Source organism: Carassius auratus, chromosome 18 (genome assembly GCF_003368295.1).
Source record: "Carassius auratus strain Wakin chromosome 18, ASM336829v1, whole genome shotgun sequence".
Lineage (NCBI taxonomy): Eukaryota > Metazoa > Chordata > Actinopteri > Cypriniformes > Cyprinidae > Carassius > Carassius auratus.
Genome location: NC_039260.1, coordinates 12,051,067 through 12,075,459, shown reverse-complemented (window position 1 = coordinate 12,075,459; position 24,393 = coordinate 12,051,067). Strand labels below are relative to the sequence as shown.

The following is a 24,393-nucleotide window of genomic DNA, read 5'->3' as shown; positions in this document are numbered from 1 at the left end:
GTGTTTTTGTATAATGAGATTCATTCCGTGGTGAGTGACACTTCATGAAAATATGAATGAAAAATTGTGGCCCCTCTAAAAAAACACACAGATCAGCTATGAATGACCACAATTTAAAAAAAAAAAATGATTAAAAAAAATTAAACGTAAATGTCTCATGATGATTGTTTTGTTATCATAAACTTATTTCGTTATACAGTTAAAAGTAAATAACAAATATGTATACAAATGTATTAGCGTGAAATAAATTATAATATAAATATATACGTCCCTAACTGATATTTGAACACATTATTAATCATCCATAAAACACTAATGCCTGAAATATAAATATTTATGGGCTCTATACATGGGACCCATCACAGAAGAAAATCATGTAGCTTTTAGGCTCTTGCTTAAGCCCCGCCCCTCTGAGTCAGCGGTCACATGACTCATAAAGTTTGATGTCCTGCCCAAACTTTCAGAAGTTGAAAGAAGAAAAAAAGTAAGTTAGGTTAGTGAGAGGGCTGTGATTTTCAACGCGCTTTAGGCTACAGTCATTTCCAATGTCTGCGTTAGAGGAGCCCTAAACTTTTGGGAAAGTCACACGGACAGCGCTTTTAAAGAGTTCAGATACTTCAGAAGAAGTTTAAACGACAACGTTTAGTAGATATGCGCGTTTCCACATTTCTTGGGGTGTTCTCAAGAAGCAGAAAAACAGCGCTGCCTACTTTTTTCGCAAGGCTTGGATAATTAATAAAGCGGACGGACAGAAAACAGTTTGAGCTGTTTGGATTTAATCTTTTGGCATTGTATGGTTGCAGCCAATTTTAGTGTTCCCACCAATTCATCCGTCGGATAGAAAGAAGAGCTACGTTTCATCTGGAGTCATGGATCCGAGCCAGCACAACCCTCCTGCCGGCCATCAGATCGTCCATGTTCGGGGAGACTCCGAGACCGATCTGGAGGCTCTTTTTAACGCTGTGATGAACCCGAAGAGCACCATCGCTCCACCCTCCGTGCCGATGAGGATGAGAAAGCTGCCAGACTCATTCTTCAAGCCGCCAGAGCCAAAGTCCCACTCCAGACAAGTAAGAGACCACCCCCACAGAAACCTCAAACTGTTTCCACAAACTGTTCCTGCGCCTGACACTGCGACTGGCGCGAGGGGCCACGACTCTTATTATAACGTTTAGGGTGTAACTCTGCCAATGTAGATTTATTACATGCATGAGCAAAGAACAGTAAGCACTGAATGTATGAGATAAATACAGTGAATAAAGGCTAAATAAATAATAAAGTGCATAAGCGGACGTATGTCCTATGACAGCAGATTATAAAGTAAAATAAGAGACTAATAATAATAACGTGCCAAGCATAATTTATAACAGAAATTATAATAAAAATGAAAAGAATTGTCATAACACAAAAGTTACAATTCCTTAGAAATGTATTCCTCTTAAACTCCTATGCAAGCTACCATTCCACAGGAAAAATAGCTGATCTGAAAGTTACCTCTTGGAAAGTATAGCAAGTTATACTGAAACAAATCTGATCTAATACAGAAGAAGAAAATATTTGTATCTCACTTATATTCACCCCTAGAACTAGTTGAAGTTTAAAAACGGATACCACTGTGGCTGTAGGTGCTAAGGTAAAGTGATGGTTATACCAATCTGCACTCTTTGTATTTTGATACTTAGCGTGTCCAAATATCTTGACCGACAGTACAAAGTCAATCACTCTCACAAGATAAGATTTATTTCCAGGTTTGATTTCAGCTGATGATAGCTGAATATTACACTTCATCCAGTGCTTTTTTGTTGTTGTTCTGTGTTATATGAAACATTCTGTTACTGTTTTACGGAGTGAAATCTCTCTAAACGATTCAGTTCATGGGTGAGCTACTGGAAATGATTCAGACTATTTGCGAAATGAATCGCGTAATGATTCAGACTATTTGCAAAGCCACAGTTCGTTCAAAAGAACCGACTCAAAAGAGTGATTATTTTGCGATGCGGGGCCGCGCTGGTTGTGTTATTCTAAACAGCCGAAAGAAAACCCAGACCTATACGAGTTCATTCCTGAAATAATCTTTTCAGTGTTTTGTTCATTGCAACTGCTTTTCACTTTTAATGCTTTATCTTTCGTGTTATATAAAAATGGCAATAAGCGGTTTATAAACAATATGAGGTTAGTGTGTAGTTTCCAGCCCTTGTTCAACGAGCTCAGATACTTAAAATAGTTCATCTCTTAAAGCTTAATTAAAAACAAAATAAAAAAGTTTTCAACTAAAGTAATCGAGTTTTCTCGGGTTTGGGATCACATCACGCGCATGCGCACATGTTCAGTTCTGCTGAAAAGTTGCCCCAGGACAGCCTGTTCCTTAGCTCACCCTGAAGTCTGCAGCCTAGGCCACATCCGTTTCTTAACTTTTTGTTTTTGTAAAAGGAGCTGATAAAACTAATGAAAGTAACACTAGGTTATGATTCAAAAGGACAACAGTCCCCTTGTGTAAATTTAATCATTTATTTGTTTCCATGCATGTAGCCTAGGGTGTTTTATTCATGTTGAAAATACGTTATTATTATCCTTTGACTTTCCCTGTATTAACTGGAAAAGAAATGACTCATTTCCCATACTCCGATAACCCTCCAGAGTTCACAAAGTTTTATTTATTATTTTAGAGCATTTTATTTAAATAGTTTAACAATTAAAATGCTAAATCCCTTAATAATATTTGTTACTCTAGGCAAAATGAAACTATGGCATAAAGAAAACAGATTTGTTACATATGAGATGAAAGAAAACAAAAAGAATAAGAAACATAAATGCTTTAACAATTACATTGTAAGATTAATCATGATTGATGAACATATCCATGTATTTTAACCCTAGTTTCTGTCATCATTTCAGCAGAACTACAAGAGGAAAACTTAATACAAATATTTATGCTGCGTTCAAGGCAACCCGTAAGCGGTGTTTTTCCAACCTTATTCCTGTGAAGGTGCACTGGAACGGCAGTCAAACACGTGACTTCCCACCCGTGAGCTTGTACTAGATCGATGTACTCTGAGTTCCGAGTTCTGACGTCACACAGCACGTGATGGCAGCCCCTACGAATAATATTGCCTACGGATGCAGTGTTTATGCAAGTGGTACACGTTGAAAAAACGATTTTAAGACAATTTAACGTTGCAATAAAATGTATAATCTAGCTACAATTCCTTGCGCTCAGGAAGACTTGCCTGGAACGCTACAAAGTCGTTAGTCGTGGTTTGAAATCGTGATTTACGAGCTCAAAACCCTGCCTGGAACGCAGCATAAGTATATGACCTTCACGATGGGGCATCTTTGAGTTACATAGGCTGAGAATCATATGTGTCCGTGCTTGTTCTTCCATCCTCCATGTTTCGAATTATTAAGGTTTAAACATAAGTCTCTTTGCTATTTAAGAGACTTATTGTTTGCTTTAAATCTAATCCTAATCTAAATGTCTTCTTTATGCTAAAATAATCCTCTGTCCCTGTACAGGCCAGCACGGATGCAGGTACTGCTGGTACCCTCACGCCCCAGCACATCAGGGCACACTCCTCACCCGCCTCCCTGCAGCTGGGTGCAGTTACTCCTGGCTCGCTGAGCAGCATGGTTCCATCAAACGCCCCACCTCAGCACCTCCGCCAGTCTTCTTACGAAATACCTGATGATGTGCCGCTGCCCCCAGGCTGGGAGATGGCCAAGACCCCTTCAGGCCAGAGATACTTCCTAAAGTGAGTCGTTAACATTGTCATGCTTGATATGATATATGTCAACATGATTTTGTGCTGTTTGGTGTCTTTTAAATTGATAAGGCATTGTTGACCTTCAGATTGGGGTCAAGTTTGCAGTCATTGTAAAGATGGAAGACTTTCTACGTGTAGAGATTTACAGCAAAGGTGAATTTTAGTGGGGAAACATTGTCTTGCAATGCTGCTTTGAGGTCTTGATGTATCACATACTGCTTGCGAATCCATGTTTCAATTGAGAATACTATTTTTAACAGCCCTTTTATGAGCACAATTTATTAATATCTCATACTTAAGCTAAGCTTTGAAGAAACTCACATTGTGCACTACAGTCTTCAGGCTCGTGCCATTCATAAAAACTGAATCATTGTCACAAACTGAAATGCCTTTAAAGATAAATTTCAGAATTGTGATTTTTCAACAGTATTAGAAACTGTGAGTGCACCATTTGTTGTTTGCGTTTGGGAACTCGTAGAGCTTTTGGACCCAAAAACGGTGGTGGGTGACGTCAAGCTTGCAAGCTGAGAGTTACATAAACAAAATGACTTTGGTTTTTATTTTTAATCAAAACTCCCAATAAATAGTCTTTTTTTCCAGCTGGTTTATATATCTTAGTCTTTGCTAGTGTGTTAGCCTGTGTGCCAAGGTTTCCTTCTCTCTCTGTGTGTGTGTGTGTGTGTGGGGGTACTTAGTGCTTCTGCGGATTGGGTTTCAGAGGGGAACAAAGGCCCAGTGTAGCAGCGTAGAACGAGTGGAGGACGGGCCGGCCTGGTAAACTCATCTGCCTGTCCACAGGACACAGGCTGCACACAGGACGAGTTAAAAAGGCAGAATTAAGGACTACATTGTGTCTTTTTGATAAGTCCTATTCAAGTTGTCGCTGTTTATTCAAAAGCTGCTAGATTAGGACTGAATTTTTTAATGCAAAGTTTCTGGGATGTCTGAAGCAGTGACCCTCTGATCAATCGCTTCTAGACAAACATGATTAGCCTCCAATTTACTATGATAAAACAGAGAGCTTTTAAAAACAGATGTTTAGAAGAGGAACATCTGGCGAACATCTGCTTCATTTGGACCAGATCTCCAGGAACTGTGCAAAAGGGGTTTGAGGGACTGGAAGGGGGAAACGCCATTTGTGTAGGCGACTCACAAGACCAAGGCTAATGTTTTGGAAATGTCGCAACCGCTAATGCATCCAACAATGAGGACGCCTAATCCTTGAGACAAGGCTCCAAATTTAGTCTGGTAGTTCCCCCTCTTCTTCAACGGATAAATGAGGGAAGATTTAAGCAAACATTGAGACTGCTACCTTTTGGTCTGTGTGTTGGCACGGTTTGATCTTCCCCTCGTCTCTGTCACTGCTGAAATGCACAAATGAAAGTCTTGTCTCCTCTTGTCTGTACAACCCCCTCCTTTTTTAACTTCTCTTTGTTTGGGGTTCTAGAGAAATGCAGACTCATTTTATTCAGCGTCTTGTTGTTGTTGTTGACCCTCGCTTTGTTTGTGGATCTCTTTCCCACAGGAAGTTGACATGGTTCGTCAACAATTCCTCATTTTTGTAGTGTGCATATCACTGTTTACCCCCTATCAAATTCAAGGAGCTGAAAGAAGAGTCATCTTGTGGGTTGTTTCTAAGTTCTTAAAAATATTGTCTCAAGACCCATGTGTTTCACTGTATTGCTTTATACATCTTATGTACTCTCCAAAGGATGTGCCTGATTCATGGCCAGTGAATCTCAAACATATTTTTGAGTGTTATGAGTATTGTCTCTTCTAAGACTAACTTAAAATGTGTCTCGCATTTGGTTCCATTGGTTTGTACATTTTATGTAAACTCCAAAAATTCTGATTCATGTCTTTCCGAGAAAATTTTTCCATAGTCCAACTTAAAATGTGACATTTTGTTCCATTGCTTTTTAAGTCTTATGAAAACTCTTAAGAGCCAGTCTGATTATACAGTGCTTCTTTTAGACCAACTAGCTGAGTTTTGCGGTTCCCTATGTTACATTGTCAAGTGCTGACAACTTGATATCCGTTGTTATTCTCGTCGAGTATAGATTAAAGGGATAGTTCACCCAAAAATTCAACTTCTGTCATCATTTGCTCACCCTCCACTTGTTCCAAACCTGTGAGTATATTTATTCTGTTGAACAAATAAGAAGATATTTTGAAGAATATACTATGGAAGTCAGTTGGTAAATACAGAATAATTTTCTGTTGAATAATTCCAATTTCTTGCGACTCCCATTGGATATTAAAAAGTGTCGTTTGAATCTAGAAACACTGAAGGCTTCAGGAAGTTTGTCCTGGAAAACAAACACACTCCTATTTATAATCAGGCCTTTTTCAGATGAGGGGCAGTGAGAGGGCTGTGAGCTGATCTGTTTGAGACTATACCCAACTCGCATTGCTTTCTGCATGTACACGACTCTCACATAAGTTGTTTTCTCCTAAGACCGGAGATTTCATTAGAGAGCATATCTGTTACCATTCATTTTGGTTGCAGATAAGCAGACGGAGGTTTGCGAAGTATCCCGATGGCTCTCGCTTTGGCCACATGCGAGTCACACGGTTAAGGGAAGTCTGACAAGCAGCCTGGTTTCCGTTTCGGCATGAATGAAAGCGCAGTTTGTGAATCCACTCAGTAGAGATACAGAAGAGAGAGAGAGCATGAGCGGGTTGCGTTATATATCCAGTGAAACTCATGTGACCTGGTCAGATACAGACAAACAAACAAGGCTCTGAACACACAGTAAAAGATCTATTAAAACTAGTTAGATTTAGGCTTTGAATGGTTACACTGTAACATTTTTGTCCTATATTTAGTTCAGCCTTTGCTCAGGCCTCAGTGGTGTCCCGTGACACTTTGATAGCGGGAAGAAAATGACAGGAAACGCAAAGCTATCAGAAGTCGTAATTAATCTGCAACACCCAGTCATTTGAAGACCGTTTCAACGCTGCCTCAAAAGGCCAGGATTATAGGGAACTAGTTCTGTGTATTTTGACGCTTCCAGATGCTAGTTCTGGATCTTCCTGAGAATGCAGGAAAATAAGTGGACTGTAATTTGACACAAGTTGGGTCAAAATTGCACTAGCTGGAGAGAAGAAAAAAAAAACAAATGGATAATTTGCATTGGTGTATAAGTCCTATTTTATTATTACATTAAGAAGTAATGTAAAGTACTCCACAGCACAACAAATCCTTTAAATTTTGCAGGGCTTAGAACAGAACAAATCTATCAGCTTAAAGGTTTACTCAACCCCAAAATGTAAATTTTTTTAATTAATCACTTACTCCCATGTCATTCCAAACCTGTAAAAGCTTTGTTCGTCTTCGGAACACATTTTAAGATATTATGGATAAGAAAAGTATGAAAAGCATCATCAGAATAGTCCATCTGCCATCAGTAGTTCAACCGTAACGTTATGAAGCGGCGAGAATAGTGTTTGTATGGGAAGAAAACAAAGATTATGACTTTTTTCAACAATTATGCGCGGCTGACAAAGAAGAGCATACACTGCCTGCGTTCCAAACTTTTCTGGACATTGACCGTGTAATTTACTTGGCAGTCAATGGGACAGTCACAAGTTTTCATCCCAAATATCTCAAATTGTGTTCCGAAGACGAACAAAGCTTTTACAGTTTTGTAACTACATGGTGGTAAGCGATTAATGACAAGTTTTCATTTTGATGTGGAGTATCCTTTTAAAAAACAAAATAATAAATAGTAAAGTCGCACAACTTTTAAAAAGTTCACTTTTAAACAAAAACAATGTAGCATATTCAGGAAAATATGCTGCATTGGCAAGGGTGTTGTTATTCTGGTCAGTGGTATTATTTATACTGACTTCTAGCAAATTATAACATTATAACATCATTATTTACATGTTATGAATCTGATTAATACTGATTTATTTTTCATAAATTGTTGAATAAATCTGATTCTTTACAACTCCCTTTGCACATTGTGTGTGTCTGAGTGTTTATATTGAATCTAGAATGACTGGAGGTTAAAAGAAGTTGTGGCCTAGTCTTTTTTTTACTTCCTAGGTCTGTCGCTGTCTCCTGTTTTTCCTCCTTGTCTTCCTGCTTTCATTATTAACCCTGTGGAAGACAGAAGTGGGAAAGGTCAACATGATGTGTTGACCTCCCCTCTTTCCCTTTTTCTCCAACAGTTTACTGTGAGCTTTGATTTATAATAGACTCGGTCCGAGGGAAAGGGGGGCTCAGGGCGGTTGAGGGTCATCTTGTTTAGTTCTCGCCTGCCTGTTTTTTGGGACCTCAGGAGGTGGTGGTTGGGGGGGGGTAAGTTCACAGGGCACTAACACTGAGACCAGGGTCATAAACTAATGAAGGATTCTAATTTGGAGAATGTGACCAAATAGAGGGGGTAATCAGTGTTTCCGTTGTCTTATTAAAGCCAGGCCTCAGTGGGGGGTGGGGTGGATGGGGGGGTGAACCCATGGGAGGCCAGACCTAGCCGAAAAGGACCCTCAGGGATGTGGACCCCAACTATCACAGGAATTAGACCCTATGATGGGAACCACCGTTACCCCTTCACCCACTTTAAAACATGCTGCTTTTAATTACTGTACAAAAGGTGTGTCATAAGCCCCTTTCAGACTGCCATACCGGCAAATACACGGGTAAAGTGTTCCGGTAGTTGTTCCCGGGTCACTAGATTTTGCACTTTCACACTGCCAGTGATTACCTGGGATATGTGTGTGCTTTCACACACAACCAGTAAAGATCCCGTAACGACACGTGACATCAGTGCGTGACGTGTAATGTATAAGTTGAAAACATTAGGCACGTTATACTTTCACTGAAGCAAGCGAACGATCTCGGCATCAGTGCGGAAAGTAAGGAACAAACTGATCTCTGCTTCATTAGAGTTTGCACATATTTTTTCGTCGCGAACGTTGATCTTCCTTCAAACAGCCGGTAAAAGAGTCGCGCGATAACGCGCATCATCACTTCGACATGGCATTAGATCTGGCTTTTGTTCACACAGCGCTTGTCCCAGCAATGTTACTAGGTCCCCGACCCGGGTTCAATGCCGGAATCAATCCCGGCACGTGGTTGCTTTCACACAGAAGGTGACCCGGCAATGTTCCGGCAATATGCCGGGTCGGACATGCAGTGTGAAAGGGGCTTTAGAGTCTTTCCTGAAGGCAAAACTTAGTTGCACATACATGCATTTAGACTTATGTTTGTCACAAATGTTTTTCTTGTTTCAAAATGTTGTTGAACATGCCTGATAAAGTAATATTAAAATATTTTGAAAAGGAACGTTAAAGGACATGACCCGTCGTAAGAGTGTGAGGGGACCAGGTGGTAATGGTAAAAGCATGGTGTTAAGTGATTTAATGAGCACTGTTTGGTTTCGGTGTGGCCTCAAGGTCCGTAGACTAAAAATGGCCCCCTTGTTTCCTTCCTGATGTCTGCTCCCACCATGGGATTTCTTGGTTTGGGCAGGAGGTGAGCATGATTGGATAAACTGGAAAATCACAAGGAAACATGATGCCAGGTCTTCCCTTGAATATATATCATTAAGACTCTTTCTTTAAGTTGATTATTTTATCAAGATAGAGATGCATGATATATTGCTATCATATTGGTTACAACATATTATAGGGTTACAAAATATTAAATGAAACCCCAAAACACATTTTCTGAAATGTAATATATACACGTTTCACACTGATGTAATGATATTAATACTTACGGAGTTATTAAGGGGAAACTGTTTATTTTTAATAATGGTGCTCCATTGGAAACAAACAATTTTTTGAGCCTTTTGTGCTTAACTTAAGTCTTATATGTCATAAGTTGTTGGGTATTTGTAGCAATAGCCAACAATAGATTGTGTGGGTCAAAATTATAATTTTTCTTTTATGCCAAAAATCATTAGGATATTAAATAAAAAAACATTTTCCATGGAAGATATTTTGTAAATGTCCTACTATAGATATATCAAACAAATGAGATGAAGTATAATACATAATTTAAGATAAAAAATGTATACGTTTAATCTATACAGATCGCTCATTGCTGAAAACAGTATGTGTACTCAATTAAGGGAAAATTTGTAAAAGTTACTTTGCCAGTTTAATATTTTAGTAGGACTGGTTTAACATTGGTACTTCAGTAGAAACAAACAGGAAAATGTGGTGTTGTTTTTTTTTTCTCTCTCTGAAGAAAGCATGTGTATTAGGTGCAAGTGACAGACGTGCAAGCTTTTGTCCTATTGTAGTGCAATGGTGCTGCTGCTGGAAGCGTTACATGTCCAGACACACACTGCTAGCTTAGACAGTCTTTGTTATTGAGTGCTGTAGTCTTCTGGGGTGGCCTGTTTTCTTTCCATTTTCCTCACACACTCAGACTCCGTTTTTTTTTGTGGCCAGTTGGGAAAATATTAGCTTTTCTGCCATTTTCCCCCTTTCTGAAAGGAAGCATAGGCTTAATACACATCCATCTCAATTTCGAAACGGTTTATCTGGGTTTTACGGGCAAAGTATAGATGTGACAGGATTGTGAGGAGTTGTGTGTTCATGTGATATTTAACTTCATTTTCCTCCACTCCTGTCTGTGTTTGAATAAGCTCATCGGGAGGCTCCGTGTGAATCACGCACCCTCGTATGTGTGCGTTCGGAGCAGGCGTGTTGTGTACTGCTTTTGGCCATCTCTTTGACGGTGGATGAACGCTTTAGCCATCTGGGTCAGGCCTCTCTTCCCAGCTCCATTTGAAGCACATTTGTGTGGAGGACGGGTGAAAGGGAGTTAAAGTTTGTGATTGCAAATGTGATCAACATCACAGGGAGAGCCTGTCATCCTCCCAAACCCGGACCAAAATCCTGCTTTTGTTTCATGCATGATTAAGGCTTACTGTCAGGTGGTGTAATACTGGTCAATACTGTGTGATGAAATGTGTGAATCAGAGGAGGTTTTGGTATACCATTAATAAAACTGTAGATATCAGTGGACAGGACTGATTAATGTTATTTTCGAGTGTGAGCAACAAAGGAAACTAAAACTAAATGTTAACTACCAATGTAAATGTATAGCTTTAGTATCTTTATTGTAAAATATTTTTATTTTTTTACATTTATTAAACAAGTACTTGTGTATTTAAAAAAGATTAAAAAAAATATTTAGAAAGGATGCTTTTTTGACTTCTGAACTCGTTGTACTTTACGACGTGAGCAGAAGACCCATTTAGACTCATTTCCTGGTTTAAGTCATTTGTTAGATTACAGTGGCCTCGTTTTTTGTAATGTTTAGTTTCCCAGGTCAGGCTGGATTCACTTCTCAGCTCATCTAGTGTGAAGCATTTACTTTGAGCAAATGTGTGTTTGTCAAGCCTGGGCTTTATTGACCACGCACAAACAAGCCCCTTTCCTGTCGAAGTGTCATCTGTGAGAGTGTGTGTGTGTGTGTACATATAGATCGCAGAGTTATCCAGACCAGTGTTTACCCAGTCCTGATGTAACACCTTTGCCCCAGACATCAATGCTCTTACTGTCACTATGGAACAAACTGCCTTAAGAAGAACCCGTGCCTATGCATTCAGACCAACGTCTCGTTCAAAACACTCTTTACATTTACCAAATAGCACAGGAAGTGTGTTGAATGTGTTGCATTCAGCTTCATGCGGCGTTTCTTTCACATTAGCAGCAGTTTAATGGTACATTTTCATTAAAATGTAAAAGATAAATTATTTAAATGTCAAAATATAGCTTGCCTACCCCTTCTGAGCACTTCATAGCCTTTAGCCAAGTTTCTCTGTAGTATCTTTCTCTCTTGTTCCCTCTGTTAATTCGCTGATTTGTCCACTGACTCCTGTGATATGAGCCCTCCTTCAAAGAGGAACTTAAATCCGGCCAGAGGTCAGCAGGTCGCTCCATAATCTCTGCTGATGATGTCCTGCTGACGGAAGCTCAGTCACTCATGTGTTAACAAATAGCAATATATTCACTGAGCACTTACTTAAAATAATATTATGTAATTATACATTTACGGACTGAGTAATATTAATGAACTACATGTGCTTACTGTATAGTTGGGGTTAGGGTTTGGCTTAAGGTTACTTGTGTGTAATTATGCATCATTTATTTTTATTAAAATAGTAAGTACATGTAACATGTAACAAGGACACCTTAAAATAGTGTTAGTGAATATTCATATAAAATACAACAAAATCCTTACCTGAGTTTATCCCTTAAATTAAAATGAAAAATTATCTGACATAATGCTTTCAGCCACTAAATGTTCAGGTGAAAGTTAAGTATAATGCAAATTTTGGACAAAGACGGAAAATAGGGAATGCTGTCTTGGCACTTTCTGCTATTTTGAACACTGCTCATCCAGTATGCACCATATTTCAAGGTCAAATATTTGTTGTTTCTTAGGCAAAGTGGAAAACACGCAGTGCTGGGGAAGTCGAGTGCAACTGTGAGAAGCATTCATCACTGCACCTCGAGCTCTGCTGTGTTATAAATAACTGCAGCACAATAAACAGGGCCCTGATAATTGGGCCATCAATCATGTCGAGCGCTTGGGTGGGTCCAGTCCCAGTGCCGTGAGCTCGCTAACCTCCCCTCTCTACCTACCACCACTCTCCACCTCCTCCTCCTCCTTGAGCGCTCTCTGGTTTCATGAGCAGTGAGAACAGCTGGAGAAGAAATCAGGAAGTGGGCTTCTATAGAGCACTGTCTCCTTTAGTGTCATGGAGGGATTCCTGTGTGGTCATGGCTCAATGTGATTTGAGTGCCAGAATCCCCACCTCCGCTCTCCCTGTCTATTGGCTATAAAGCAAAAGCCTGCGACCAGGGTTGTAGACCTTTCTTTGTCTGTTTGTCATTCTCCCAGTCTGCTTAGTCTGAAAGAAGGTCGCATTCGTCTGGCTGATGATGTTTGAAACTCTAGAGGGTGTTTGTGGGGGTCTCTTGAGCGGACGTCTATCCTGTCTATGCTTTTGTGTCCATCTCTGGCCCCATAATCTTCATTAACGCCTCTCAGCTGGTGGCCCCCAGTGATCTGTAATGGCCCTGAGTGGTGGTGATGTTTTTCCGGTGGGAGTGTGGGATACCGTTGCCAAAGCCATAGGTGTTCGTTTGTTGGTGTGAATGTGCATTCAGCCTAGGTTACTTGCCATTTCTTATTATTATTTGTGACTCTGGACCATAAAAGCAGTCATAAGGGTCTCTTTGATTTTTAAATTGAGATTAATACATCATCTGAAAGCTGAATAATGAATGATTATGACTATCTCTAACACTTCAATTCATCAAATGCAGGTTGGCATCATGAATAAATGACAGGCAAAATATATGGATTTCATTATTATTGTTACTCTTGGCAGCTTCTTGACTGTCCTCCCATTTTCCCGGTACTTTCCCGCTGAGTAAAGGGAAGCCAGTCTGCCTCATTTGTGAAGTGTGTTTGTTTGTGTGTGCTGGAAGTGCAGAGAGAACATTGTATGAGCAGACACTCAAGAGTGACGCAATGGTAGGGCTCTGACCCAGGCTGGATGGTGTGCCTTTGACTACAGAACACATTTGTCCTCTTCCAAAAGCTAGAGAGCAGCATCACAGGCATAAAATCTGTTCAAGAAGGTGAGAGACATAATTATGCTGCCTTCTAAGGGGCCATTTACACTACAATGTTTTCAGATAAAAAAATGGGAACATTTTTATGCATTTTGCCTGTTCGTTGGGGACTGAAAAAACATATTTTTGAAAACGGGTTTGAAAGTGCAAGTTTTTGAAAATCCCCCGTTATCATTTCTGTGTAAACTCCCAAAACAGAAATCTTTGAAAGCGGTGACATCATGCACATGCGTGATGGGTATGTAGATTTGCGCAGTACGAGTCGATTTTAAATGCAAGTGCGAAAAAAAAAACATACATAAGTTTGCTAACGCTTCTTCAGCAAAGTGTTGATTTACTTCATCAATATTACATCCAACAGTGGAGATGCATAATATACATTATCGAAACAGGTGTTTACCAACAAGCTGGCAGCACTAACTACTGGCCTGGCATACGTAATACAGCATTTTTGACCGTTTTCACAGATATGTGTAAATGCGAATCATTTTAAAAATGTTGTTGTGTATATGTGAAACTAGTTAAAAATGCATGGGAAAAACTTTTCCGTGTTTGACTACATCGTTGTTGTGTAGCCTAAACATGGCTTAAGAGATCCTACACAAAGATATCAATCCCATAATGCACTGCCAGGAGGTCAGTGAAGAAATAAGGTGAGAGGAATGGCAATTTTTTTCATTCTATAAAACTTCTGCACAGAGTCCTATGTGTGTTTTTAGAGCTGCTTATTATATATTGCACTCCAAATCATTCTTTTATGAGGTTCTATGATGTTTATGATGCCCTCCAAGAAGGCAGTCGCCCATGCCATCTCACTCTATTTTGGAACAAAGCTCATGTTTTAGCTTGAGTTGGGCGATTTTTGAATTCAAACCACTGCCAGAAAACAGCATGTTGTAAGTAAGCTGTCGCTCATGTTGGTTACGGTCCGTAGTTCTCGTTCTAGATCATCGTGACACTGAATTAAACATAAGCGTCAGTGTTTTGCATGGAAGAGGCACTGTGTGGGCAGAGCGTTGGGCTAATAAAGCCCACCTGTGTGAGTGCGCCTGCGTCTGCCCTCGCTGAAACCCAAGAGGAGATCTTCATACTCAACATCCTGTTCTCCAATTAAAATTAACTCGCACCGCCTCTCCCTCCCTCGCTCCCCCGTGTCTCTGTCATAGTTTCCAGCAGCAATAGGAGGGGGAGGATCGGGGTGACATAAAGTGTAACAGGACCACAAGCATCCACTCAGCCAATGGAGTTCTGAGGGATTGCTTCCACGCTCGTTTTTTCCTCCTCTGTGGCCTTTTCTTTTTGTTTGACGGTCATTTGGCCCTCCCCCGTGACCCTCCCGAAGAGGCCCCCTGTTCCTCGTCTGTTTTCCTGGAGTGTGTGTGTGGGTTGGGGGTAGGGTGGCTTACTGGTAGGTGGGTGGGAGAGGGGCAGTTTTTGGCAGATCCTTTGATCAGTAAAGCATAAACAAGAGGGAGCTTAGAGAAGAGGGGGTGTTGAAGTGCTGAGTCAGGCGCTCTCTTTCTCTCTCTCCTCTTTTTGTTATTCTTTCTCCCTCCCACTCTCATAAGGCACTGATGGCAGAATAGCGACTAATTGGTGGCAAAAAAAAAGTGACGGCAGAAAAAAAAAAAAGTGACGGCAGAAAAAAAAAAAAAAGTCAGCAGGCTGTGTTTATGATGAGAGAGGGTCTTGTCAATTCGGTCCTGCAAAGCAAACCTGCCAAATTTACAGTATTCATTTATTCACACGGTCAAACTTTTTTTGGTCCAGTGGTTTCTCTTCCAGTAGACTAGTGGTCAGCCGTCTATCTATCAAGACTAGGGTCCAAACAGCATGGGATTTTCAATCGCTGAAGCCAATATGAATAGTTCTTGGTGACTCATGGTCTGTATAATGCTAGTATATTCATATACATTGTTTCCCATGTAGTAAAAATATGCACCACTTTTCAAAGGTTTGGTTTAGTAAGATTTTTTATTTCTTTTATTCAGTAAAGAATGCATTAAATTGATAAAAGTGACAGTAAGGCATTTAAATGTTACAATTTCTATTTCAAATAATACTGTTCTTTTAAACTTTGATTAAAGAATCTTGAAAAAAAAACTGATTTCTGAAGGGTCACTAACACTGCAAATTATATTGTATATTTACGATGTAATTATATTTCACAATATTACTAGTTTTACTGCATTATAATTTATTTCTAACATATTTAAAAATGTTTTTAAAAAAAAAGAAAAAAAAAAGTGAATTGTTCTGAGTGATTTCTAAAACAATTAAACTTTTTTACAAATAATTTATTTGTAAATCAAACTGGAACGCCGACAAGTGAAATATTAGCTATATTACAGTAAAATCATGCTTTATAGGAATGTTAAGGCACTAAAGTGTCAACTATGAAAAAAAATAGGAGATTGCAATTTAATGTACTTTTGACAAGTAATTATACATAAATTATTTAATGTAAATAAAGTTTATATAAATTGGCTTAAATTAAGGAACTACTGAAAATACAGAATATTTTTCATAATGTTTTTTATTAAAAATGACTTTTTTTTTTCCCCTCTATTGACAGGGCTGTCAAATATTATGCAAATATTACGTTTTCAGTGACAAAAACTGTCTTAAATAGGCAAACAGAGCAGAGTTGGGGGAAAAGAGGAGCAAGTGAATAGCATTTAGGGTTTTGGGTCGTAGCTTGCTCTGAGCTTTTGTGCAGCAGGTGAAAGCTTTGTAAAACTGGCGCCAGATTGTTAAAGAGCCTGACACTTCAGTGTGTTGGAACAGGCAGCGAGAGAAAGAAACCTCCTGGGAGGAGACCCATGACTGACCCTGCCTGAATGTACAGGCCCTCGCCTGAGAGACAGAGGGGCCTTTTCCTGTGTTAACTCTACATCTTAATCGAGCAACAAGCTCAGACAAAGCCGTCATTAGAAATGCCTCTACACCGAGTGCTGCAGCCAGGTCTCACTGTAGAATAGACGCAAGTTGTGTTTCACAACCGCCCAGCTTGTCCTGAAATTACATAAATCTACTTCCTTCAGGAGTGTTTACTTGCAGCAGTATTTTGACTTAAAAACCAATCCGCACTGGCTGTAGTTTGATAGACCTGACAGAACATGCAACGCCTCTATCGCAGGTCTTTTGAACCGCCCACTCCGTCCCTAACACTGCTCGTAAATTGCGTGCTTGTGCCTTCAGGACACCAAAACTGTTTTCTTGGAAGACTTTATTTGTTTCAAAGAAAATGGGAAGATTAGCAGCTAGTGTTTTGGAAGGACATGGATTGTCTGGTTTGATTTGAAGGAAGCTGGGAGATTAGATCATGAAATGTGCCGTGATAGTACGTCAGAAAACTGACGAATGTTAGTTTTTAGAGATAAATAGTTCAGGGTGAACTTGTTTCTTTTTGGTTGTTCAAATGAAAGTACGTCTGTTGGGTATTCATGCTGAGATTGGGCCTTCTTTTTCAGCATAAACTGCTTAACCTTTAAGTGATAAACTGCAGTGAAAAGAGGACAACATTTGCGTCAAGCAGCACTGCTCTCCCTGCCACCCTGCTGTCTGAGATCTGAATAAACAGAAGGGTGGAAGCCTGGCTTCAGTCTGTCCTTTTAGACTCGTTGATTCGTTTTCCAGTAACCTTGTTATTCAACACTGACCTTACACAGTAATCTGTGGCTTCATGTGCAGATGACATCGGTTCAGGCAAATCCCATGTAAACGGGGTCGAAGTTCACTCAACGGCCTACGGTTATCCACGCTCCTTCCTCCACAGCAATGCATCAGCAGATCTAACACAAGAGTGGGTGGCAATTGTAAAGTTTATGAAACTGACTTTTTTATAAGAGCCTAGTTTTAGCATCCAGGGCAAACGAAATGAATGGGAGTTTCACTGCTAACAGGACAGACCATCATTTATACTTGCTTGCAGGAGGCTTCGGAGATGTTTGGTTCCTGCTTGCTTTTGCTTATGCAGATTAAAGGACTGAGATGCTATCCAAATGGATCTGTGTTCAGGTGTTGTTTACAAAGATCTTGTAAAAGGTCCACTTGCTGGGAGTTTTATCTGAGCAGCACTCTGTTTGAATCAAATAAACCAATGTGGGATATATAACACTGGTTTATATGGTAGTGCATTGCCCTTGAAATTTTATAGATTTATTCCGGCTAGAACAAGAACAAATGTAATCACTTATAAAAGGATGTAATATTGATATATACAGTCAAACCAAAAAATTATTCAGACACCAGATCTAATTTTTGATATCCTTTTACTAGTTTAGGTGAGCGAGTATAGCAAAATAAAGTAAACTGTGACATGTTATATTCGGACACTTTGACCTGAACATGTTTTGCTTATTTGTTTTTCTTTAAAATTAATTAAGCATTGCTTGATAGTGGGTCGACCAAAGTTTTATCTGACATAATCCAGATGAATTTGTTCTGACACAGTTTAACTCTGAGTTCCTGTCATATTGTATTACCATTTCTAAACTATAGTAAATAAACTGATAATGTGAGAAAATTTGTAGGTGTCTGAATTAATTTTGGTTTGACTGTACGTATGCATACATACATGTGTATAAACCGGGCAGTTTGTTTTGGTCCTATCTGTCAAACCAAAGAGGCAGCTCATTCGGATTTGGGTCAAGCCACAATATTTCTGTCTAATCGTCCTGCTTATGTATGTCTCTGTCTCCTCATAGCCATAATGACCAGACGACCACCTGGCAGGATCCACGTAAGGCCCTCCTTCAGATGAACCAGGCCGCCCCGGCCAGCCCAGCACCTGTGCAGCAGCAGAACATCATGAACCCTGCCTCAGGTCAGCAACTCCAGACACTCGATTCATATTAAACACTACACTCTCAGTCCCAGCATTCTTATGGTAATTCTACGGGTGTAGCAGTGTCTGTTTACATCCCACCCAAACCCGCCTCTACCTCAGCAAGTGCAAAGACCTTATCAGGGCAGACGAATGCAAATGCATGCATGCATGTGAATGGCAGCTGATGATTAGGTAGACATGTTTGGTTGGAGTGACAATAGTGACCTGGGTGTCCATATTATGAAAGGTTCAACAGGAACTGATGGAATCAACAAGACTGGTCCCGTTCAGGGTTGTAAGGTGTTCCCACAGACGTTAATGTCATTCTTTGCAAAGTCGTTTGGTCCTGGAAAGTATAGAGTGCAGCAGTTTCTGCCCACTTTTTTTGAGCAGCCTGATTCCGGAGGAATGTTTCCTATTCATTTTTTCTATAGGAAGTTTTTTGTTAAATGGTTACAAGCCAGCTACGAGGTGAATCAAATGACAAACTTCGAAATGAAAGCAAAAAACACTTTTTGCTTTTCGCCATTTTCCTGTGATTGGTGGAGATTTCTCTCCAAAATTTCATAAGCTTGTGAAAATGTTGGATAAAAAAAAAGAAAAAATGTGTGGATTATGGCCAAAGATTTCAAAAACGATAATTTCACTTAGTAATGGACAATTTTCTGTACACTGGCTGTTCTCTCTCAGGTCCTCTTCCTGATGGTTGGGAGCAAGCTATTACCTCAGAAGGAGAGATCTACTACATCAATCACAAGAACAAAACCACCTCTTGGCTGGACCCACGACTTGACCCGCGTTACGGTGAGCTTAAAGTCCTAAAAGTTCATAATACTAAAAATAGTTATCATTATAAATCATACTTTTCATTAAACATTGGTCTCTTAGCATGATAGCGTCGTCACCATTTTATTAAAGAAATAAGCCACGTGAGTAGTGATGCACTAAAATTCCAGCAACTAAAAAAAATATTCATCGAAATTGCAAAAAAAAAAAAATTTGACGGAAACAGTTAACGCTTCTTCGATGACGTGTTTTGAACATCTGTTCAGTGTGGATAAGCTAACAACATTTAAACACGTCTGCATGGTCCACTATGACCAAAATTGTTACTAGATGTAAAAAGAAATTTGGTTGAGGTATCGAGAGGCGGCCGAACTTTACTACATCAGGTTTATCACCTGTGGACAACCTCAGCTGCGTACCGAGTTCAGTTAGCCCAATTTAATTACAGAAATTTTATTTTTTGGTTTCTACTCCTGGTTGACTCCATGAGTACTTTCAATTTGGTGTATGACTGAACCTGAGTTCCACTGTGGTAAAATAACTGCAGCTATCTCTTATTGCTGTATCATTATACTGATTACAAACCGGGTATAGATGGCTACTCTCTGCGCTGTTTGCGAATGAAAGTGAGTGAGAGTGTGTTTTTGTGTCACACTATTCGGAGAGTATTCCTGCGTCCTGTGACTCATACTGAGGTTAGCCAAAACTGCTCCACACTCAGGACTCGGCGATGTGATCCCTTGACTCACACACAAACACAAACTAGCTCAAACTGCATCTGATTATGCCTTTTCCTAAACCCCTTGTTCAGATATGCATCCATAATCCATACGCAGAGACAATGAAAGCTATCTAGGCAGCGGAACTGTCACGTTAATCTAATCATCGTTTTTTTTTTTTTGCTGTGGCGATAAATGGTTCACCGAAAGGTTGTCAGACTGAGATGTTTGTCCTTTTTCTACCCCTTTCAGTCCCTCTCTTTAATCTCTTTCTATGAGCACGTAAGGCTCACAAAGAGATGAAGGCTTCTACTTATGTCACTTTGAGTTACTCACGCTTGAAGTGTTTTCCCTTCATCCCAAAACAGTTTTCCCCAGGGACACTATCTCACTATCTCCTTCATGTATGAACAAGCATGTTCTGCACCATTTTTGACCAAAATCCTCGACTACAAAACAAGTTTCCGTACACCTAACACACAAGTGGTCGTGGGGAAAGTGGTAAACAGTCTGTGAAGGGCTGGGTCAGGCAGGAGAGAGAGAGAGAGAAAGAACGAAAGACAAAAAGGGAGGGGGGGTCGGCGCTGGTGGGTGAAGCCCTTTGAAGATTTATAAGTGTTCAGCGGACAAGGCTGGTGGGCCCCTGAATTACAGACGTAATGTGAGGTGGGGGGACTGCAATGGGGTAGACGTGGTTAACTCGTTCCTTGCCGCAAGTTGAGAATGTTTGGGCGTTCCCATGCGGTTTTTATGTAACTGCCTGTGTCTGCATTTCATTATGACCTTGGTGTTTGTGTTTTCATCCCTCAGCTCCTCTCGTTGAGGTCCCACTAACTTCAAAAAACGCGTTAGCTCCTCCTTGCACCAGTTGAACCCCAAAAAACAATGAAATGTGTTGCTAACCTGACATGTTGTCCCGTCTGGCTCTCCACTGACCCATTGGAGACACTTGGGTAATTTGAGCAGGGAGTAGAATGGGATTGTACTCCTTTAACAGAGAGCTGAAGTCTGGCCATTCTCTCTTTCTGTCTCACCCCCCTTCCCACCCCGCGTGAGGCCCAGCGCAGGCAGAACTGTTCTCAGCTGCACATCTAGACGGACTTGAGTCGGTGCCAGGCCTCTCGATGCTGCAGCTCTGCTCCTAATCTGTTCCAGACCTTTTCAGTCAAAGAGACCCAATGTTAGAGAGAGAGAGAGAAAGGGAGAGAAAGAGGAAAGGGGCAGGCGGAGTTAGGGCCAGAGAGGGGGAAGGGAAGAGGGAAAATAAAGGGAGGAATAGGAGAAAAAGAGAAGAAAGTCCATAGGATAAATGTTTGCCTCCTTTCTCAGAGGTCTGGTCTGAAAGTCCACCATGGGACTTTATGATGCATTTCACACTTCATCCGACCATTAGACTCAAAAACAATGATGCAAACTTTTTTTGTATGTGGTGTGCAGTTTTTGAGCCCAAAGGCTGACTGGAAACTTTGGTTATCAGCCATGTGCTGGGATTTTCTTAGTACTTCAGTGCAGGAGTTGGCACCTTGTTGGCAAATGCAGAGTGATGTCATGCTCTTGTGAAGCACTCATCTTTTCCAGAGCTTTAAGCTGACACACAAACTCATGAACGGTTGCATAAACACTTCATGACTCCCAAGACGCTCGCCTTATTGGGAAACAGGATGACGAATGTGACATCAGTGGTTCTCATTCAAAGGTGACAGAGTTTATCAGTACATTCATTAAGTTTGTATTCTGAAGCAAATGTTAGCAGTGCTTCCTCTTGCAGTTTCAATGGTGGTTGCTGGGATGTTCTGTTTTAGGGCGTTGCTATTTGGGTGCTAGCATGTTTTGGGTGTTTGCTTACTAGCCCAAGTCAAAATAAGCCACTCCCATGTGCCTGTTGTCCACTTTAAACCATTCATTGGGATAGTATCTGGAATCTTTTTTTCTTTTTTTTTACCAGATGAAATGTACACCTTTTGCTTCAAGGTATTATCAATAGCTAGTTATAGGAATCATTTATCAGAACTGCTGAAGCCACTGACATTTTGGGTTTCTTCATGACATTGCAGCAGTCAGGTGGTACATTACTTCTACAGTTTTTTTTTTTTTTTTTTTTTTTTTTACAAATCCGTAAAAATATTTGTAATTTTGATATGGTAATTCAGAAATGGCATGAACACCTTTCGTTCCAATGTGTCTCCAGTGTGATCAAAGTTTCAAGTACTTTTTTGGTGAAAGATAAGAGAGTGAAAAAGGATGTAAAGTAAGAGTGATCTAGTGAAATAATTGGATCGATGATCAGGTATTTGTGATTTAAATAAGGTAAGCATATTGAAAGAACACCGGGTGTGTGAAAATACAAAGCCAAGGACCTACTAGAAAGCACTTCTAGTATTCAGTCAGGCTCAATTATTTGTAACGTAACTGCTATACATATTACTTGAGTAGCTTAGTGTGAATAACGGAAACCTATTTGCATTTCACACTGCAGTAATCACTACTAATAACTGTAAATGTCTCCCAAGTCTTGATGTATAAATATACCACCTGCTGTTTCTACTTGTAAGTGATACGGCTTCCATTCTTGCTACACTCTAGTCACAGCTGAGTTTCCTCACGCTGGCTTCCGGCAGCTCACAGCTTGCTTTTGTGTGGCCCGCTGAGGTTTATGTATGATAGGATATAGAGAGGCTTGTCTTCTGGACACAGATTGACTCTGTTTCCCTGTCTCCTCTGCTTTATGTGCTTATCTCTTAACTGGAAACGGTGTTTGAGCGCTGCTTTTATACAATACACCTGTTAAATCGACAGCCAGCAAATATTTACAGAGGCTTCAAAGGTCCTGGCGCTGCGTTTCCTGACGTTTCCCAACACCCCTTCGGTCTCACCTGCAAACGAGAGGGGAGCTTCGATTGGCTGGCTCAATGAAGACTTATTACTGGATGAATGTGCTCCAGAGCTAGTGTACGTCAATCAGAGCTTTCATCTTTCTCACTCTCTTTTTAATTATGTTCCTCTGGCACGTTTCCTCTTGCTGGTTCCTAGAAGACGACGTCCGTGGCACGAACTTATGCAACACGGAGTCATTCTGCCACATGGATAAGACTTGTTTGTGTGTTCTTGTCATCTTCATGCTGTGGTATGGAGTTTCCCAAGTGAGAAACCCACAGCAGTCAAGTACAGACTTGTCAGGGAAATCCAGACCTGAGAATCAAGAGATTTTTGTTGTGTTCCCAACTGTTTTAGCTGGCCACTCCTACCCTGAGATCAGCCATTAATGCTCCACCATTCAGCTTCAATAGACCCCCTATCTATGCGAGATAAGGGTCTTTAAAGAGAAACAAACACACACATGCACACCCCACTAGCACTCGTATACATTCCCACACACTCTTTCATGCCTCAGGCAGTGTGGGGGATGGTGTGTGTGTGTGTGTGTTTGTGAGGCGTGGTGAGTCTCTGATCTGATTCCCATGGTGAGAGGAGAGCGGAGACTCATTCAGGCCTGAGGTAGTGTAAACACACTCTGATTGAATGGTGATGAGGATAAGCGGGAAAGACGGGGCTCCCTCGCTCGCGCATGACAACGCCAGCTCCATCACAGATTTGTTTTCACTGGTGGCCTCAGTGCATAAGTAAACAGCCATTTTCACTGGTCCATTACTGTAACACCCCACCTCCTGTTGTCCAAAACATTTGTTTCTGTGTTAGCGTCGGTGGCGATACGCATTGCTCCATTCACTTGCATTGATAGGCTTTTTATACCCTATATGGTTCACATGGCTAATGCTACTGCCTCCTTTAGTGACAGATTTCAGAAATATAAATTAAACATGAATTTACAATTAGAACATCCATTTTTGTAAATAGATTACAATTATTATAAAATGTGTGAAATAAAATATATAAAGTATAGACTGAGAAAACCTGAGTATATTTGTAAAAGTTCTGAATATTTATTTATAAATCAGAAAATATAATGTTATAATTTTGACAACATAAATGTGTATCCGAATATAGTTATACATAAGTATACATTCATAAATGCAAATCTGTGTGTCACACTAAATCTATAGATGCAAAAAATACGTACAAATCTCTCTCAGCCTCTTTCTTTATGCGTTAACATACACACACACACACACACATATATATATTAGTGCTGTCAAACAATTAATTGTGTATTTATAAACATATTCATGTATATATTTAAGAAAAAAAAATAAATTTATACATTAAATTATGAACAAATATATACATGTAAATATTTTCAAAATATATGCTGTTTGTGTATGTTTATATAGATACGCACGCACGCACACACACACACACACACACACACATTTATAGGTCTAAATATGGGAAACGTAGATGTAATTCTGAATATGTAGTATTTTCTGAAAGTAATCAATGACTCCCTAAATAAATTCAGAAAGTAAGTGCTTATTTGAATTTATAAATGTATATTTAGATTTCATACATAAACGTACATTATGATTAACATCCTGGGTTCTGATTAATATTACGTTTCAGTAGTATTTATATATATTTATATAATATATATATAATATAGTAATAACACTATAAAGCCAAAAATGTACATATTTGATACTGTATTTTCTAGTGTTACTATATTTGCTTTTAAATATAAACTATATAATGAATGTTAATCAATAATAGAATGAAGCATCATAAC

General features: G+C 39.9%; 1 protein-coding gene across 2 annotated transcripts in view; it reads left to right on the top strand.

Annotated features, from left to right (window-relative positions):
* Positions 1-448: 448 nt before the first annotated feature.
* Positions 449-24,393, top strand: part of LOC113118470 (transcriptional coactivator YAP1-like) — a 29,888-nt gene continuing 5,943 nt past the window's right edge. Inside the window, exons 1-4 of one of the 2 annotated variants that reach the window (XM_026287681.1) lie at positions 449-1,070; positions 3,514-3,749; positions 18,086-18,204; positions 18,898-19,011. In XM_026287681.1, the coding sequence (XP_026143466.1) occupies positions 870-1,070; positions 3,514-3,749; positions 18,086-18,204; positions 18,898-19,011 (670 nt within the window). In that variant the 5' untranslated portion in view covers positions 449-869. The remainder of the gene's footprint in view (positions 1,071-3,513; positions 3,750-18,085; positions 18,205-18,897; positions 19,012-24,393) is intronic. The other variant, XM_026287682.1, reaches the window with a different exon arrangement.